This window comes from Tenrec ecaudatus, chromosome 15 (genome assembly GCF_050624435.1).
Source record: "Tenrec ecaudatus isolate mTenEca1 chromosome 15, mTenEca1.hap1, whole genome shotgun sequence".
NCBI lineage: Eukaryota > Metazoa > Chordata > Mammalia > Afrosoricida > Tenrecidae > Tenrec > Tenrec ecaudatus.
Window position 1 is genome coordinate 51,801,703 of NC_134544.1, and position 17,819 is coordinate 51,819,521.

Sequence of the window (17,819 nt, forward strand, 5' to 3'; positions counted from 1 at the left end):
AGAAAGGAGCTGGCCCGGCCCGGTCTGCTCTCTAGCAGAGTCCAAATAGCAATCAGCAGGCTGGAGATCTCGGGGCAGAGCTCTATAGGAAATGGGACGCCGACGCAGGGGTGTCAGCAAACGTATGTTGCATCCCTGAGCTCGCCTCTGTGTTTCCCTTTGGGGTGTGCAGCCCCCGGGGTGCTTCCCCCAGGACCCCTGTATTTAGAGCTGTTTCCTTCATAGCCAGGCCTGATCAGTGCATTTCCAAGAGAGAAAAGGCTGGTGGATTTTTGCTAAGACTGTCCAGGATCGGCTTCAAAGAAGCCGACCGAATATATGCAAAAGCCACGGTCATGCACCCGTCCTGATTCTGGGAAAGGACTGCGCTTCTAGGAGCAAGGTGGCCAGTGAAGTGCCAATCTCTGTCCACCAGATAAGTTTTCTCTTTGAGGGCCACAGACAGTCCCCAAGAGCTTTCGCCTGTCTCCGCTCTCCCTCCGTTGCAGGTGCCTTAGCAAAGGACTGCAGTGCCCACCCAGGGCCTGTCAGGCTCCTACCCTGTGCGTGAAGCTTTCATTGGCCCTTCGTGGAGTATGGGGTTGTGTGGGCACCCCAAGTGAGAAGGGTCCTAGCACACCCCGGGCGCGGGTGCATCTGTTCTTCCATTCAGATCCATCTGCAGGTTCCGGGCTCCGAATTTGCATGCTGCATCACCAATTCCACAAGATCAATATTCCATATTTTATTGTGTAATAAGGGCTGCCCGTAATTGAATTAGCTCATTCATTCTAACTGATTAGTGCCATTTTATTCATGGGGAGGAAGAAGAAGACAGGCTTAACTTCACCCCTATAAGCATGATTTGAATGGAAAAGAGCTTTCGGCACTAGAAAACCACTTTATGAAGAAGATACAGAATTAATTTCAATATTTGTTTATTCTCAGAGCAAAAAGGATCATGTCACACTGCATATCTTCTCTCTCTCTCTTTTCCTCTCTCAGAGGACTTGAAATGTTTAAATCGATTGTATTTGTCTAGCTCCCATTCTGCCAGATATGGCTATCCAGTAACAAGCCTCTCTCCTGAGGGAGGAGCCACCCCCCCACCCCACACACACACATCCTCCGAATTTCTAAACAACGGAGGAGAATCACCCCGCTGCTCTCAGAGCCCTTAGAGAGTCACCTTGTTCTCCCCCTGAGGTCACTGCCTCAGGTCCATCCATAGATTACCATTTTCAGGATGTGGAATACTTTCGCTCTGTTCTCTGGGCAGTGCAGCTCGGCACACATTTGCCCTTGGCCTATGTCATTCCGTGGAGGGCAAGGAGTAGCGTCACTTGCGTGCACACACTTGTCATTTGTGCTTGTCATTTATGCGCAGGCGCCAAGGTTGGTCTTTCCATCGCACCCCACCCTGCCCCCAAAATGGTTCTAAGAAAGAGGCTGACAGGTGAACATGAAATGATGTGTGTTCAAACACAACCTGCCTAGCACCTTCAGTCTCTCACTGGGAGTTCCTGATGTAGCGTTTCTGGGATTGTTTTGGTTCAGGGGAGAGGGCTGGGGAGATGGGGGTGAGCTTCCTTAAAGGTGGGTGTCTCAGGATGTAACAGTCTCTCCTTGGATGCTGTGCCTGGGGTCCGTTTCCACCGGACCAGTCTTACAGGCCTTCTTCCTTGAGTGCCAGGGTTGAGAAACACCCCTCCGCCTGTTCTTTTTAAGAAAAACCCTCATCCACTTCAGTCAAAATCATCGATGAGTCTGAAATAAAGTCAAAAGGAACTGTAGCCATGGCATGTTCCCAATCGGCCTCCTGACAGACCATGAAGGGGGCATAGAACCCTGCTCCCTGGGGTCCCAGGTGCGTTTCTGCATCTGACCCAGCTTGCTTTCAGCAACTCAGTGTGGGCCAGCGGAGGCCCAAGAGCAACAGGCCTCGTGGCAGAAAGACAGACGGCAAGAGCCCTGTGGCAGGAGCAGCTTGGTGATGTCCAGTGGGCCGGCAAACCCCACTGTCAGAGATGTGCCCGAAGGCAGGCTTCGGTTGAATTGTCTGCGGGAAAGTTCTTCCTCTTGTCCGGTTCCTTCTGTGTTGTGGCTGGTGCGCCCGTTTGTGTTTGGAGTACCAGGCGTTTTAATGAAGTTATTCTTTTATACATTTTGCAACACTGAAGCGAACACGAGGGCTTTAAATTAGCATAAGTGCCACTTCGGTCTGGCAGGTTCCTTTGAGGACTGATTAGCACGAGGCCCCCCGTCGCTCGCCCCTTTATCCATGGTGGCGTTGCTGTGTGTACTTGTTTACAGCTTACCTTTGAATGTGCATGCGTTGGTACCATGCCTGCTGCCTGGGCTCTCTAGTGAAGTAAGCTGTCTTTCTTCAAGGTTCATGTTAAATACTTCCCTTTAAAGAGTTTTTTCTTTCTTCCATCCACCCATTTTTTTTGCTTCATTGTAATGAATTAAACACAAATAACAAGTTGTGGAAGGCTGTGAGGACCCTCGTTTGTGCTCCCCATAGCGGTAGTCCTTGGAGGCGTGCCCTGGCAAAGTTGTCTGTCAGCTCTGGGCGCTGGGAGAGGGGAGGAGACCTTCCCAAAGAGACTTAGAAACAGAGCCGCCAGCAAAGGGGGCCAAGAAGGGGGGCCCAGGGGTGGGAGAGCAAAGGCAAACTTCCATGGCAAGGGTGGGGGTGGGGCTGGGGAGGCAGCAGTGCTATGTTACAACCCCAAAGGTCCTGAGGTGAGAAGGGTGGCAGGCAGGAAAGAAGAGAACTGCACCTGGAGACCCATCCGGGTTCGGCAGAGGATTCCAGCTAGACTCACAGGGCTGCTTGATCCCTCTCTGTGTGACTGGGAGAACTTGCTAATGGACAGACAAGATTCCTGGCCAGAAAAGGTGGATCCAGAGAGGGGAGGGATGCCTTCAGCCCTGGACATAAGCACACCGGGGATGGGGTCAAGAGTAGAAGGCAAGCAAGAAGAAAGCAGACATCAAGTTTGGATGAGGAATTTCTTGTTTCCTCTCCCTGGCCCGATAGTTTTGATATCAAGTTGAAGCTATCCCCAAAGGACTGGGCCACTGAAATATTTGTATTTTAAAAGGACCCGTTTTTGAGTGTAAATCAAAGGCTACTTGCAGCTCTTCCCCATCACAGTCTCTATGGGGAAATGCTTTGCCTCAGGGACCAAGAGAGCAGAGAATTCTGGTCATCCAGGTACGAACACTGAGATCTGTGCTCTGTGGAACAGGCCACCGTTTCATGTCTACATGCATTTCCTATAGCACATGCCCTACTAGGACGTTTTGGCGAGTACTTTTGCCTGCTTAGGATAGGGAAAGGTGTTTTTCTGCTATTCCGAATGATTTATAGCATGTTTGACTTACTCTTAATGTGAGTTTACCTCCTAGAGAGTGTGGCAGTGTTTTTAATAAAAGAAATAATACAGTACAAGGAATTGGCATTTCTTTTGCCAAAGTCCAATAAACTATTTTTCATAATGACTGGGATTTTGTGGTTGGGAATCCTTGTCCCTCTCGCGTGGAAAAGCAGAGTCAGTCGGTTGCACTTTCCCCCACAAAGGTTAGCCTTTGAATATAAATTACAATTCCATCCGCCTCTTCCATTCTAATCAGATGACCTTTTGAATCTGCTGGACCCGAGTTTAAATCCTAAACCTGCCAGTCGGTTTTTAAATCAATGCCGTGGTCCAACAACCTTAAGGCGGACATCACACCACCTTTCACTGGATTTCAGAAACAGATGTAAGGTCAGTGGAATCTTGGAGGAGACAGCACAACCACACAACTTGACCCTCAGCCAAATCATGTGACTCTAGTTCATGTCACTAACCAAATCCTGTGGCAGTGATGCTGACAAACACACACACACACACACACACACACACACACACACACACACACACCCCACCTTCTGTGGGAGTCCAAATCTGAGAGAAAAAACAGGAGCAGAAACCATGCGCTATTTGCAAGTGGACATTTCTGAGCAGTGATCAATTTACGTTCCCATTATTCATCGCTAATTGCTACTCCGGGCTGTTAAATATTTAGCAGAAGTTTGCTTAATTGCGCTGGACAAGGAAGGAGGTGCCTGGCTGTGGCCACAGCACCCAGAAGCAGTCGTGTGCACCTTCCGGAAGCCAGGTGAGAGGAAATTTGTATTCGCTCAAGATGAACACCTTGCAGTGTCAGACAAGCCGCCTTCTTCCTTCCTTCCCTGGATTTATTTATCTGTAGGGTATCTAAAATTGGAGCACGAAGAAGGGGCACATTCATGGATGTAAAATTGGAAGGAGGTCATTCTTAACCTTGTTTACAGATGTTCTAGTTTAGAAAGCACCAGTGTGATAAATTAAACATTATAGGGGGAAAAATTACAGCTTCACAACAACTGGCACATAGACACATCTGTCTGGGAAGCACTGAGTTAATCCCTGAATATCTTATTAGGCCGCGTGCTGCCTCGCCCAGCCTTCTGCCCCACGTTACTCTGGGATCCTGTCGGTCCTGACTCTACTGGCCCCTGCTTCTTGCCCTCTTCTCCCGGCTTTGTGGAGTTGGACTTGAATTTTCTGTGGGCTCCTGGCCTGGAGCAGCTGGCTTGCTTCAGTATTTCCATTTAGAGCGGTGCTTTGTTCTTTGGAGACCCAGTAGCCCGTGTTGCCCTTCTTAGCTCAATCTGACAATTCGACACCCCACCCCAGAGAAATGCCAAGAACCATAGTAGCTGGTGCATGGCGCCGCCAGATCCAAATGGTGCAGTGTTTTAAGCCTGCGGGATGCAAATGAGTAGTCAAGTGGTGACTGGGGCAATACTACAGCTTTTCAGTTCTCAGTGAAAAAATGAAACGGTTCCCGTGTTCACGTTTTCCCCTACGCATGACCCCTCAGCAGACTTGTCCTTCTTGAGCTTTGGTTTATTTGTGCACAATGTTTAATTGTCAAAATGCCCTACATCGTGTGCCTAATTATGCAAGTTGGCCATTGGATGCTGTAAATGAACAGGCTGTGTCCACATCAGACCCCCCCACTCCTTCCCATGGAGTCGATACTGATGAAGAGTGACTCCATAGGACGGGGGAGGGCTGCCCCTTCGCGTTTCTGAGACCAGAACTCTTTACTGGAGGAAAGAGTTTACACCCAAGTCTTTCTCCTTTGGAACCACTGGTGATTTCTAACCGCTGAACTTGGGAATCACAGTGCACTGTGTAATCACTATATGCCGCCAGGGCGTAGACGTGAGACTGTAAGTAGGCCAATTAGGTGGGTGCTTGAGCTATTGTTAAACATAATGGGCTACCCCCCCCCCCATTAAAAAATGACTATGGAATCTCTTGTGGTGAAAAGAACCTTTTCTGAACCGACCCTACCTTCTCCAAGGTCTGGTGGCCCCTCCAAAGCCTTGGGGTCCCTCAAGCCCACCACCCTCTGTGGGTCTGTGCTGTGGTCTGTCCCTCTCTCTGCCTCTGCGGCCCTTCACCCCTTAGCAACTCCTGCTCTCAGACAAGGCCCGTAGCCTCTCCGCTGGAGAAGGGGGCGCTCACCCTGTCCCCGAGGCCCCCAGCATCCTGTGTCCTTAGGTAAACTGAGTGCCATCTCCCTGGTCGGTACCAGAACACAACAGCCACTGCTCTGGGCATCATGAATACAGCTGGCTCTGCCATTGGAGTTCTTCCAGAGAAAATAGCCGTGTCCATGTCTTAAATATTCATTCCAAGAGCTTGATATTTGGGGTTCCATTGTAGCTTATTAGACTACAAATACTTCTAAAGCCACATTGACTAATTATATCTAAACTGCACTGCTTTGTTCATTGTGGGTCCATGGAAGAGCTAACTCAGTGAACAGTTCTTAAGAGATTCCCATGGCCACCCTAGAATTGTTCATTGTTACATATTCTAAACCATCCTTTCCACGGTTCCTCATCTCACTCTCAACAATTGCCCTCTCTCACCTAGTCACTGTATTTTAAAATGATATAGAGTGCATCTCTATGTCAGATGAGACTAAGTCAAAAATTATTAATTCAGGGGTTTCAGTTCACACATTGGCAATGAAATGTGTGTAAGCGTGTATCGTGATCACTAGATGACTGATCAATTGTTCTCAGTACCACACTTGTCTTAGTTTCATTGCGGTACCTGCACACGCACACACACACACACTCAACAACATCAAAAAAACAATGACTTCCAAGGGATGTAGTGGCCCAGTTAAAAATCAAAGAAGATAGGTCAATTCAGAAGGTTATAGTGGCCATTTTAATAATTTCATGGGATAATCTTGATAGACATTCTCAAAGGACTCAGGACAATCATGGAGTCTTTTACTAGGAAGAAGCTTTAGGAAAATGGAAAATTGCATTGGTGAAGAAAAGGGCAGAGACACTGCGTCAGGGGACTTTCTATGGATCATGAATAATAGACCTGCTCATCCTTCAAGGTTAGCAATTCCTATGAGAACGGCATTGGGAACCTTACCCCCTTACCCACCCACCCCCCATAGCCCTGATCTAACCCCGTCAGGCTGCTGTTTGCTCCCCCAAACTCAAAGACCATTTAAAAGGAGCAAGGAATTGAGCCTTTGGACGATGCCAAAACTGCCATTTTGACAGTACATAAATCGAAGAGCACAGACATTTTCAAAGGAGCCTTAGGTGGAAACACTGCTTTCATACCTGCACAGATGATGCTGAAAAACAATTGCTTCACATGTTGATAGTTTTGATTAATAAAGGCTTCTATGGTTTTGTAGCAATGCATTTTGACTTACCGCCATACACAAGGGGACTTCAAAAAGCTCTCAGAAAAATCCCACTATCTTTTATTTTTTTTATTTTTTATACTGAAAGGTAGTTTATTATTTCATGCACTTAATACTTAAATAAGAACAATAAAAGAGGTACACAAACCTAGTTTATGTTAGAACAGTTTTAAAATATTAATAGAAAAAAGTAAATACCACCTGACAAAATCCTACTATCTTTTAAATCCCATTACCCACATTTTTTGGGAGTCTTTACAAGCTATGGATCCATGTTGCTAAGCTTCTTTGTGGTTGTTGGATAGTTTGCTTTTATGTTTTTAATTTGGAAGAGGTCTCTCAGAATGAGTGCTGAGTAACAGGCTCAAGTATATTATAGCATACTCAATGTGTTTTCCCTTCGACGTAAATAAAAAAACAATCAGTGCCTATGCCAGATACCTCATACCTTGCCTCGCTTGATCAGCCTATCATTGACAGACTCTCCAGGTGTTGCCACTTCATTCTTAAGTACCAGGATTCACCACCATCCATAAACCGACATTTTTTTCTTCCCCTTTATCAGGTCATCCCTGCAGATACTTCAGATATGTTTGATGCTGAACGTTCCTTATCTTCACACTTCTAGATATCCGTGCACAAGTGTTTTTCCAGAGTTAGAAGGAAGGTCCCCTTATTTGGGGTCGGTGGCTCCCACCAGGGGTATGTGTGTCAGTACCTCCCTTGGAGATGTTTCTGGTTGTCACCACTGGAAAGAACTGGTCGCGTGCAGTCAACAGAGGCCAGGGATACTGCTAAATAGCCTACAGTACACAGGCCAGGCCCCAGAACAGAGAATTATCCAGCCCCAAATGTCCGTCTTGCCGGGGTTGGGAAACTGGTAGAGGGATATCCCGCAGAGCCCTCCAGAATCTATTCAATTTTAGGCTCATCTCTAACAGCCAAGCAACTGCATCCAGTTGCATGTCATTTGTATAGTGACCGAGACACCCCACAACTTAATTGTCTTTTGGGCTGCTTGGAATGGAATAATAGAGCTGTAGGCTTCTGTCATCTGTAGTCTGCTGAGGTCAAGGCCTCTGAAGATAAACTCATGGACTGGCTAATATTCACATGCTTCCAGGTCATCCCCGCCCTTGGGGCATAGTGCTTGCACCTGGGGCTGTTATCTGTCAGGTCAGCAGTTCAAAATCACCAGCAGTTCCCAGGGAGAAGGACAGACCTTTCTACTCCCCAAGCTCACAGGGGCAGTTCTCTCCTGTCCTTTGGGGTTGCGGTGAGTTTGGCATTGACTCGATGGCCATGAATGAGAGGCTTCCTTCGCGTACCTGTTCATAAAGCAGTAATAGCAAAGGTCCCTTGGTGAGGTTGATTGGAATATGAAATTGTTTCTCACGAGAGGTGTGTATTGGAACTTCACTTCGAGAAACATTTCAAACTGACCTGGAGTGTAAACCCCATAAAACAATTCCGCTCCAGCAAGGGGACACACTAAATAACCCAATGCTCCTTTTCTGTCTCCAATAGCTTGCATTTTACTGATCATGCCATTTCAACTTTGGCTTTAACACAGCTGAGTGTCATCCGGACAATGCCCCGAGATGTCACGCCAAGCCCAGTGCATGGTTACGTGTCAAAAGGAAATGCACGGTGTCTCTAAGCTCACGGTGATGACATTACCATATGGAAAAATAAAATGGGGAGTTCTCTCGGTGTAAACATGTTCAGAAATGCAGCGTTTGTTGCATTAAAGAGAGGGGCAAACGCATATGGTGACAGGCTGCTTCGGAAATGCCAGTGCCCTGTCAAAATAAAAGAATTGCACCTCATTCTAGTAAATCCCACTAAAGTAAGAATTATGGGTATCCTTCCCTGAACTATGAAAATTCCACTGTCTGCACTTTTTCTAAATTTTAGATCCTCCAAGCACATTGGGGAAACTCTAATCTGTCTTTTAAAAGGGTATTCATTAAAATATAACTCAGCTCACAAAATGCACATGTCCACATGTGTGCTCCTGGTATTGATTAGCTAACAGTCTACCGAATCACCCATTACACAACATTCATCCAGCAGGAAACCTAGTTTGGGGGTAATGGAAATGTTGGGATCAAGTGACACAATGGGGTCTCAATGGTACTTTGGGGTGATTTGAGTCTTTGGAACTGTCGAGGGTGGTTTTTAGAACACTCCTACCATAGCCTCAAAGAGGTGGATTGACCGGTGACCGCCCCAATGGACTCAAACGTAGCAACAACTGGGAGGATGGCGCAGGACCGGGCCCTGCCTCTCCTTGCACACAGGGTCACCGTGAGGCAGAGCTGACACCTGGCACCAACAGCAATGCTGCTTCCACGGCTGTAGCTGCTCACTTTCCCCCCTTTTTTGTCCCACTCCAATCTGTAAGGACTTTCATCATTGTGTGACCCTTGGAAATGTTAATTTTTTTTTATATTCACATCCTTTTAACCTTATTAAGACATCTAAAGGCTCTTGTGACTCTTCGGTCCCTGGCATAACTGGGAAATAACCCAAGCCTGCTGTCATCTTAAGCTGTAGACACTTTAAAAACTATTATGCGAGCAAAAGAAGTTGGGAATGGAAAAGAGAGGGGTGGAAATGTAGAAATCTTGATTAGAAAGTATAATTTAATAGAACATGTATTGAACCAGATGCATTGATTAATGTAGGAGATATAGTACTTATATTGATTCAAACCAGAGATTTAGTACTAAAAGCTCTAAGCCAAAAGCGGTTGCAGGTTACTACAAAAGTCCGTTTAATGCTGTCCTTGAGAATGTTTTCACAAAGAAATTCTTCTCATGTTTGAGGACTAGGTAGAATGCGGTAGATGGCAGTTTGATCCCAGAGGGTTTTATTTTGTACTCTAATAGCTGTTATGAGTCCACATTATATCCAAGGAGTAATTTTCCTTAGGGGTGCCCCGCTCGCTTTGTGTCAATATTCTAGCATTTTAAGTCACGTACAGTAGATGCTTCTGGGAACAGGGAAGGAGCCAGCCAGACTCATAATGGTCTGCATTCATTAATAAAGGCAGAAGCTTCTGTCCCTCCACTGCCCGCTGCGGGGATGCCTCTGTGGCCTTCAGGGACCCGTACAGACACATTTAAAGAAAGCTTGATTTTGAGTGGGCAGGAGATGAGATGGAGGGCTTGCAGGCATTTCCGAAGTCAGCTATATGCCCCAGCACAGGGGGACCTTAGCGGTCAAAGAAGAAGGCAGGTCAAAAGACTTATTATCCAGCCTGTTGGAAACCAATTGCTTTTGTTTAAAAATAAATAAATAAAATAAAAAGCAGCCGCGCTTAAAGGTTGATGGTAATGCAGAATTCTGTTTGCAGCCCGTCAGCCGCGTGACCGTCTGTGCCCCGGAATGTGCGTTTAAAACAATAAGAGCATACACCCTCCACGCTGTTTACGGACAGAGGTCCGGCCCAAGTGAGAGAAAGACAGGGAGCATAATGAGTTAATCAGCAGTGATGGATCGCTGATGTTTGCGTTCTTCGACTGAAGCAAACACAACAGGCTGCCCGAGTGCGGTCCCCCATCTGTTGACGGGAACGGCCACATTCAATCTTGCGATTTCTCTGCTTCCTCCGCCTCGCACGCACTGCTTCAGAGACACCGTCGCCTACGGTTTCGTCTGGTCGAGAAAACATCGCAATTAAATTGAATCCAACTGCGGGTTAAATGTGAGGTTCTGGTTCTAATTCAAGGAGCACTTACCCTCCCCGCCCCACCCGCATGCGCGCGCGTGCACACACACACACACACACACACACACACACACACTCCTTTATAAAATAGCCTGCTGGCTCTTCGTTTGAAAGGTTTATCAGAATTTGTTTGTGACCAAGGGCTCTTACTAGACAGGTCATGGTAAAATTGATTAACATCTGGATCAACAGATCTCACAGGCCTCCATTAAACACTTGTTTGGTGGGCTGTTTGTTTGTTTTGTTTACCCTTTTATTACCATTCCTACTTACCATTTTTTCTACGCCAACAGAGAGTTCTGAAGAGAGGAAACGGGTGTTTTGTTTTGTTTTGCCAAAGAATCGGGAAAGTGCGGGTAACCACGCAAGTCTGGCCTGCAAGCATGTGATTTCTCAACCCTCCGAAGGTGGAGCCTCCCTGGCCCCCTTCCAAAGCGCTTCTTGGTCTTCCTGGTTACAGGTGCAAACATTCAGCTTCGCATCCTGAGTGCAGGGACTTGGACCTGCTTAGCCCAAAGGTGAACACTTTTCAGGAGAATCACATCACGGGTTTCTCTTTTTATTTAAAAAATATTTTTCTTGGATCGCCTTTTAAATGGGATTAGCCCATTTGACCGGTTTCGCGTGGCCGGCTCTCAGAAAGGAGGCGGGTGAATTCATCATTTGTTTGAGCGCCAAGCCCCAAATGAGAATTCCAGCCTGGTAAAGGAAAGGCATCTCAGATTCCAAACGGAATACCTAGAGCTCGAAGGGAAATTTAAGGTCCTCATCTGTTTTCCAGCTTTTTAAGTTTAATTTCGCATTACAGGGGGTGGGGGTGGGGGGGACGGGAGAAGTGCGCAGTACACTTTCCATACGGCGCCCTCTGCCAAGAAGAGCTCATTTCTGGAACCTCGGATTAAAGAAGGTGCCCTACCTCCTGGGGCTGCTGTAAGGTGTGTTGTGCATTTGATTTTTTTTTTCCTTAAGCACAAACTCCTCTCGTGAAAAGCAACTGTTCATAGCTGGGATTAATGGTTTGCAATTTTCAGTTACTTAGACAAGGGGTCTCCAGGAGATGGCTTTTTGCAGAGTGGAATATGGCTCTCTGTGGGATTACTGAAGTTTTCTTTCTCCTCCTCCTTCCTTTTCTGTCCTCGCCCCCCACCACCATCGAGGCTGCACTGATGTGCTTCGCGATTATGTAAAAACACTTTCCCTTCGTTGGAACAGAGAGGGTTTTTAAATTTTATTTTTTTTATTCTCATAACCTGTCATTGCATTGAAGTGCTTTGGGGACTGTGAATTGCTGTGTAAAATTGGTGAGATTACCCACTGCTTTGTGCTCAGGTGGGGGCTTCCCTTAGAAAACGCCTGCCCTGAGGAGGCTGCTCGCTGCTGGCCTGGCAGCCCTCCCCGGCTCCCTGCTCGCATGCGACCACGTCTGCAGTAGCTCAGGACGGCCGGCCTGGCAGGATGGCGAGTCGCCAGGGCAAGAGCAGACGGCGCTTCATTGCTTGCCGCCTCTTTTTGCTTGCTGCCATTGCCAACGTTTCCTCTCTGCCATTGCTTCTTTGTCTTCCTTAGAGGGAAAACTAACAGTTCCTACCAGGTGAGGGGGAGAGACATTAACACCTGACACTGGTGTCACTGGCTGTTGGTTCACGCTTGGAGTCTGTGACTCCACTCATCTCTCTTACCGTGGCTCCCTAAAAGCCAGGTGACACCCAAGAGGCTCAGGCGTGCAGCCTTTCCTTCCGAAAGTGAAACGAGGCCCTTGGCATGTTCAGTGGGTCTGTGTATGGAGTGGGAGATGGGGAGCTGGCATCTCCTGACCCCTAGCCCCACCCCGCCCCTGGTGATTGGCAAAGGCAGGAGTGGGAAGGCCCTATAGGAGTGGGGCATGGCCATCTGGCTGGCTGGCTCTCTTTAAATGCAGTTGTGCCCATTTCCCTAGGAAGAGCCCCCGGGAAGTCGCCCCCTGCCCCGCTTAAGAATCACTGCCCTTTCAGAGAGCCCGGTTAGGACCGAGCAACACGGGAAGCAGAAGTGAGGCTAGGTGATCTTACAAAGGATGCAGGTGTCTTAGCACCAAGAAGACTTGCTGCTGTCATCGTTTCTCATGCCAGATTTCCCATTTTGAAATTACTTACATCCGGGACGCTCATTTCCATATAAGCCATCCTCTGTCCTTCCTTCAAATGATTCGCCTTCTCGCTTAATATGCAAAACATGATTCCTTTATTAAAGTGACTTCAACCTGCCGCAGTAAGTGATTTAGACGTATTTGTTCATCTCTTTCCACCTCTGCAGAGGCTCGGATGGCTTTGGCTTAGGACAAAAGCCTCCAAGACTCAGCTGTTGCCACTGTTGCAGTTTTTTGAGGCTCTTATTTTAAAACATCTCAACCCAAGCACATATAAACCCCTATTGAACTTGGAGTGTCCATACAAACCCTAGAATATTCGGTAATAAGGGATATTAGACTGATTACTTTTTACTTTGATTAGACTTTTAAAGAAAACCTCCTCCTCCCGTCACTATTCTATACTTCGGTATGATGGTGATGGCCTTGAGGTGTGGGAGAGTGGTGGTGGGTAAAAAGGTGGGCCCGGGGAGCTTGTATATGTGGGGGGATATTAATTTCATTTTTCCATGAACTTTGTGACACCCTGTCATATATATGAGGATATATATTTGGTAATTGTTTTTAAGAGAAGAAGATGAAGAAGAAAAAAATCCTAAGATCCAATTTTATTCCTGAAAAAGATTAGTGTGCTTTTGAGTCCCTGAACTTTTTTTTGGAACTGGGGGGAGAGTGGGGTTAATAACCGCTTTGATCATATTGTATTGATTTCTATGGAAACACAGAAAGGTGGGGTTTTTTTAACCCTTTTGGCCTCATTACTATTTTAATTATTAATTCATAGTGTATATATATATATATATATATAGAGAGAGAGAGAGAGAGAGAAATTAGTACATAAAATCAGTGTCAAGAATACAGGAGCTGGCAAGAAAATAAATGTTTTATGTACTTTGAGGAAGTACTTTTAGTACTAACTACTAAAAAGAGAAAAGTCCAGTTTCTATAAGGAGCTAAGTCTGAGATAGGGAACTAGGTCCGGGTCTTGGTCAGTTACAGCGGGTCCTTCTTTAGCACCCTCAGCCCTGAAGGTGTGCACCTCAGTAGCCAAGCCTCCCCCTGACTGACACACTGTGATCGCTGAGCGCCCAGCCCAAAGCAGGCACTCTCGTAGGATGAAGAGTCAGCCCCCATCCGTAACACAAGGTCCTCTCCTTGGAAAGCTCTCATGCTGCCTCTTTGCCTACAAGACCGCCGGAACTCCTGAGCAAGCGCATGGCTCTTCACAGTCTGCCCTACGAATACCCTCCAGGTTCATTTGTTTCAGGACATTCTAGAAGGCTCCATCCAATCTACACACCTGCAGGTCCGTGAGCATACCTGGCAAACCTTGGAATAGCCTTGCTCGTGTGCTTTCCCAGGGTGGGTCTCAGCTAGGAGTGTTCTTAGTTACCTCGTACTGCGGTAAGAGAAACACGGCAAGTGGATGTGTATAACGAACTGAAATGTAGTTTCACTTACAGTGTATGAGACAGGAAGCCTAGCCTCGGGGTGTCAGCTCCAGAGGGTGTGTATGTGTGTGTGTGTATGTGAGAGAGAGAGAGAGAGAGAGAGAGAGAGAGAGAGAGAGAGAGAGAGAGACTGCTCTCCCTAGGGAAAAGTCCTTGTCGCCTTTCAATGTCTTGGTGGGGCAATTCCCAGCACAGGGACCCTGAGTCCAAAGGACTACACTCCACTCCTAGTTCTTCTGTGTGTGTCGTACTGGGGTCTCTTTGATTTAGAGATTGATTCAAAGGACGACCTAATCTTGCCTCATTAACATTATAGAAACTAGACTCCTCAACCCATGAGCGAATTACATCACATCACAAAATGGAGGAGAATGGCATTACACGGAGCATGACGGATTTGCCACATTGACATGGATTTTGGGGGGAGCGTGATTCGGTCCGTAACAGTGCTCCTGTGTTTCAAGTGTCCAAGCTCATCTCGAATGTCAGCATGCCACCTCTCCTGTAAAACCTTTCGCAAAGGCTGGGCAGGGTTAGGGGTAGGCGTGGCATTTAGATGGGTGTTTCTAACCCAGTCCTTTTGCCATATTGGTCTATTGTTCTGTACCCGTTAGACATGTTCCAGCCCCTGAAATGGGACATCATGCTTGTTACAGCAGAAGGGCAGCAAGAAAGAAGGCCCTCACTGAGTGGCTGCAGCCAGGGGCCCAAACACAGCCACCATCGTGAGGGTGGGGCAGCACGGGGCTGCGCTGCCGTCTGCGGTGCGTAGAGTCGCGTTGAGCTGCAACTGCCCAGAGGACCCTTAACAGCAGACACATTGTACGTCACATTGTACTGCCCCTGGCCGGCAGCCATCATCCCTTCTCTCTTCCGTAACCCTGCCCGCTGGCCCGTGGGAGCGTCCTCTGGATCGTGCACTGCAGCGCTGTGCCGGATGGTGATGCACGCGTTCAATCGATGCTGGCGAAGGCAGGAGAGGATGAGTGACCGTCACCACTAACGTAGCCAGTCGTGGCGCAGCCCAGAGGATGGTGCGCTGTCAGCAGGTGGTAGTTAGGGAGAGGGCACACCGTTTACCAATGGGATGAGCATGGAAGAGGGCGTTCAGCCCCTCTTGATGGGGCTGAGGGGGCATGCGCGGGGAAGGGAGAAGCGAGTGTGGCCCAAGGAGACTACAGGGGAGGGATGATGGGAATCCGTCAGGCTACTATGGGCTTCCTCCGGGCAGGCCACTGGCCCAGGGTAGAGCCTGTCTTCAGGGTGTGGCTCTTCAGTCCGGGGTGCATAGGTATCGCAGTGGCCCTGGTAGAGTTTAGGAAGGGGTGGGTCACGTGGAGAAGGAACCTCTAGTGTGGAAAGAGAAGAGGCGCCCAGAAGACAGCAGGGCTGCATCAGCTGGACAGAGCCACACAAGGGCAGGACAGTCGTCACCACAGACAGCTGCTCCTGGTCCTGAGCCACAGTGTGACCACAGCCTGAGCCCCCTCAGGGAAGGACTAGCTTGCTCGCTGCCCCCTGCAAGTCCTCTGCTAGGTAGCACTTGCCTTTAAAGTACATCTTCAGGCCCAAGAGAGTCCCTGCTCTCCGGGCATTCTAAACCTAATCATGAGGACATGAGACAAACGCATAGACAGCAATAATGCCCACGTACGTAGAACTGTGAACACAGGGTTAACCTTGAAAAATAGGTCATGTTCTGGAAAGAAGGGGTGGTGGGCAGTGGGCGGGTATTCTGGAAACGTTTGGGCAGAAGGTGCTGGCCGGTATCGTTCCCCTTCCCACATGGGCTTCTAGCCCGGCCTGCTGGGTCCAGTCCTCTGAGTGACAGCTGGGGCCACCTGCCAGCTCTGGGTTCCAGAGAGAGGTCAGGCTGAGCCGCCCTGTGTGCCAGTGGGTCCTGAGAGCACCCAGGAGCGCTGTCATCTCCTCCTCCTCCTCCTCCTCCTCCTCCTCCTCCTCTCCTCCTCAGAGTGCAGAAGCTCAGTTTCCATGTGGTTAAAAAGCCGCCAGCCTCTCTCCGTGCTTGCACTTAAACTCACTGCCGGTTTTCTCTTCTCTTTGTGTTTTACAGAACCATACGATGACACAACACAGCAGTTAGTGCAAGGACCATCTCTGCGCGGAGCATTCTGTGACACAGAAAGGGAACATGTTTTACTCTTTGCACGAGACTTCCATTGTTAATGTATATTATTCAGAAACATTGTATTGTACCATAAACCTTGTATTATCAAAACTGTTGGATGTTCATGTGTTTGAACTTTTGAGCACCGGATAGACTCCCTGTATATAAAGTGTTGCACATGTATTATGTCGTCTGATACTAAAAATGGTCTTATAAAGACAAGTGGACTTGGGCCCTATTCAGACAGGATTTTAAAAAGGGGAAGGGGGGAGGGGGCTGAGCAAAAAAGGCTTAAGAGAAAGTATTTTCAAGGAAGACAGATTAAAAAAAACAAAACACCAACAACTACATTACACGTGCGAAGTTTGGACTTCCTTTTATTTACACTTAAGCCTAGAATTTCTCTTTTGGTATATCATCAATTGAATCCAAGACTATTTTTTATTGCTGAAGATTCTTGCAAACCATTAAGAGATGTTCTCACAGAGCAGAAACCCACAGCTGGATAAGGCCCGTATATATATTTGTAAGCCTTGCGATATGACAGGTAGCATCACCATAAATATGCAATAGTTGTTATGTAGACTGTCAAAAAATTTTTTTTCCTGGACACATTTGAAGCTTTGAGTGTTCAAGGTTTTCCTTAATGATTTCACACGGCCAGATTCTCGAATCCGTTGAACTAACCTGTATGTTACTGTTCTTAATGTTTACTCTGCGGTCTGAACCTGGAGATTACTGGAATTGTTTTCCAAGAGGAAATAAATTCAGTTTACCATGAGGTATGAGTGTATTTGTGTGCTTTCTTTTTTTTCGAGTTACTCTACCATTAAAAAAAAAGTCTAATTGCCTGCCCCCTTGGATGGGACTCTGCTCTAGAGCCTGTCCCGGCATCGCCTCAATCATATGTAACCTTTCACTCGGAGCCAAGTGCTGGAGCTGGGCGCTAGTCATCGCACCTTCGGAGACACGAGCAGGTCGCGTTGCACTTGGGCATTCTGACATCACAGATGGATGTGATGGCTGTTTTCTGCATAATTTGCGGCCCAATTCATGTCATGCTGTGCAAATCTGAACTCAAAGTAGATCGCTGCAATTTGAGAGGCAGTTTGGCTTCTGTGTACTTAAGAAGCAGCATTGTGCATTCAGAAGACAAAGCGCAGGGAAGGCAGGGAAGCAGTCTGGTGGCTGTGCATTCTCGTTCTGGCTCTGACTCCCGATGTGGACTTGTCCAACACCCTTCACCTCCCGGCCTCCAGAGAGACCAATAGTGCGGTAATCAGGCGGCCCATCTCCGGATGTTTTGTTCACAACCTGCATAAGATGGTGACTCCATAGATGAGTTTTGTGTTTGCTGGTTTGTTTTCTTTTCCTTCATGTTTTAATGGCAGAAGAAGAGCAGTGTGGAAACTGAACCCTGGGGAATGAGTTGAATCAGAATTTGTAAGTAAAGACCTGGTATTAATGGGCCGCTTCCCTCCAAATCACGCCTGCACAGTTAACACACGTGTCTGTTACTTCAAGTCTCCTTTGAAACTTGAAGGCCTGTGGGCAGATCTTTGGCCTGAAACCTGAATCCTCACAGCATTTTTTATGATGGAGAAGAAAATG

The 17,819-nt window shown here is 47.5% G+C and overlaps 1 protein-coding gene across 5 annotated transcripts in view; it reads left to right on the plus strand.

The window, feature by feature from the left end:
* ZNF521 (zinc finger protein 521) overlaps positions 1-16,984 on the plus strand; it is a 312,892-nt gene extending 295,908 nt beyond the window's left edge. For 4 of the 5 annotated variants that reach the window (XM_075532588.1, XM_075532584.1, XM_075532585.1 and 1 more), the window contains one exon: positions 16,155-16,984. In XM_075532588.1, the coding sequence (XP_075388703.1) occupies positions 16,155-16,184 (30 nt within the window). In that variant the 3' untranslated portion in view covers positions 16,185-16,984. The remainder of the gene's footprint in view (positions 1-16,154) is intronic. The other variant, XM_075532586.1, reaches the window with a different exon arrangement.
* The last annotated feature ends 835 nt before the right edge of the window (positions 16,985-17,819 follow it).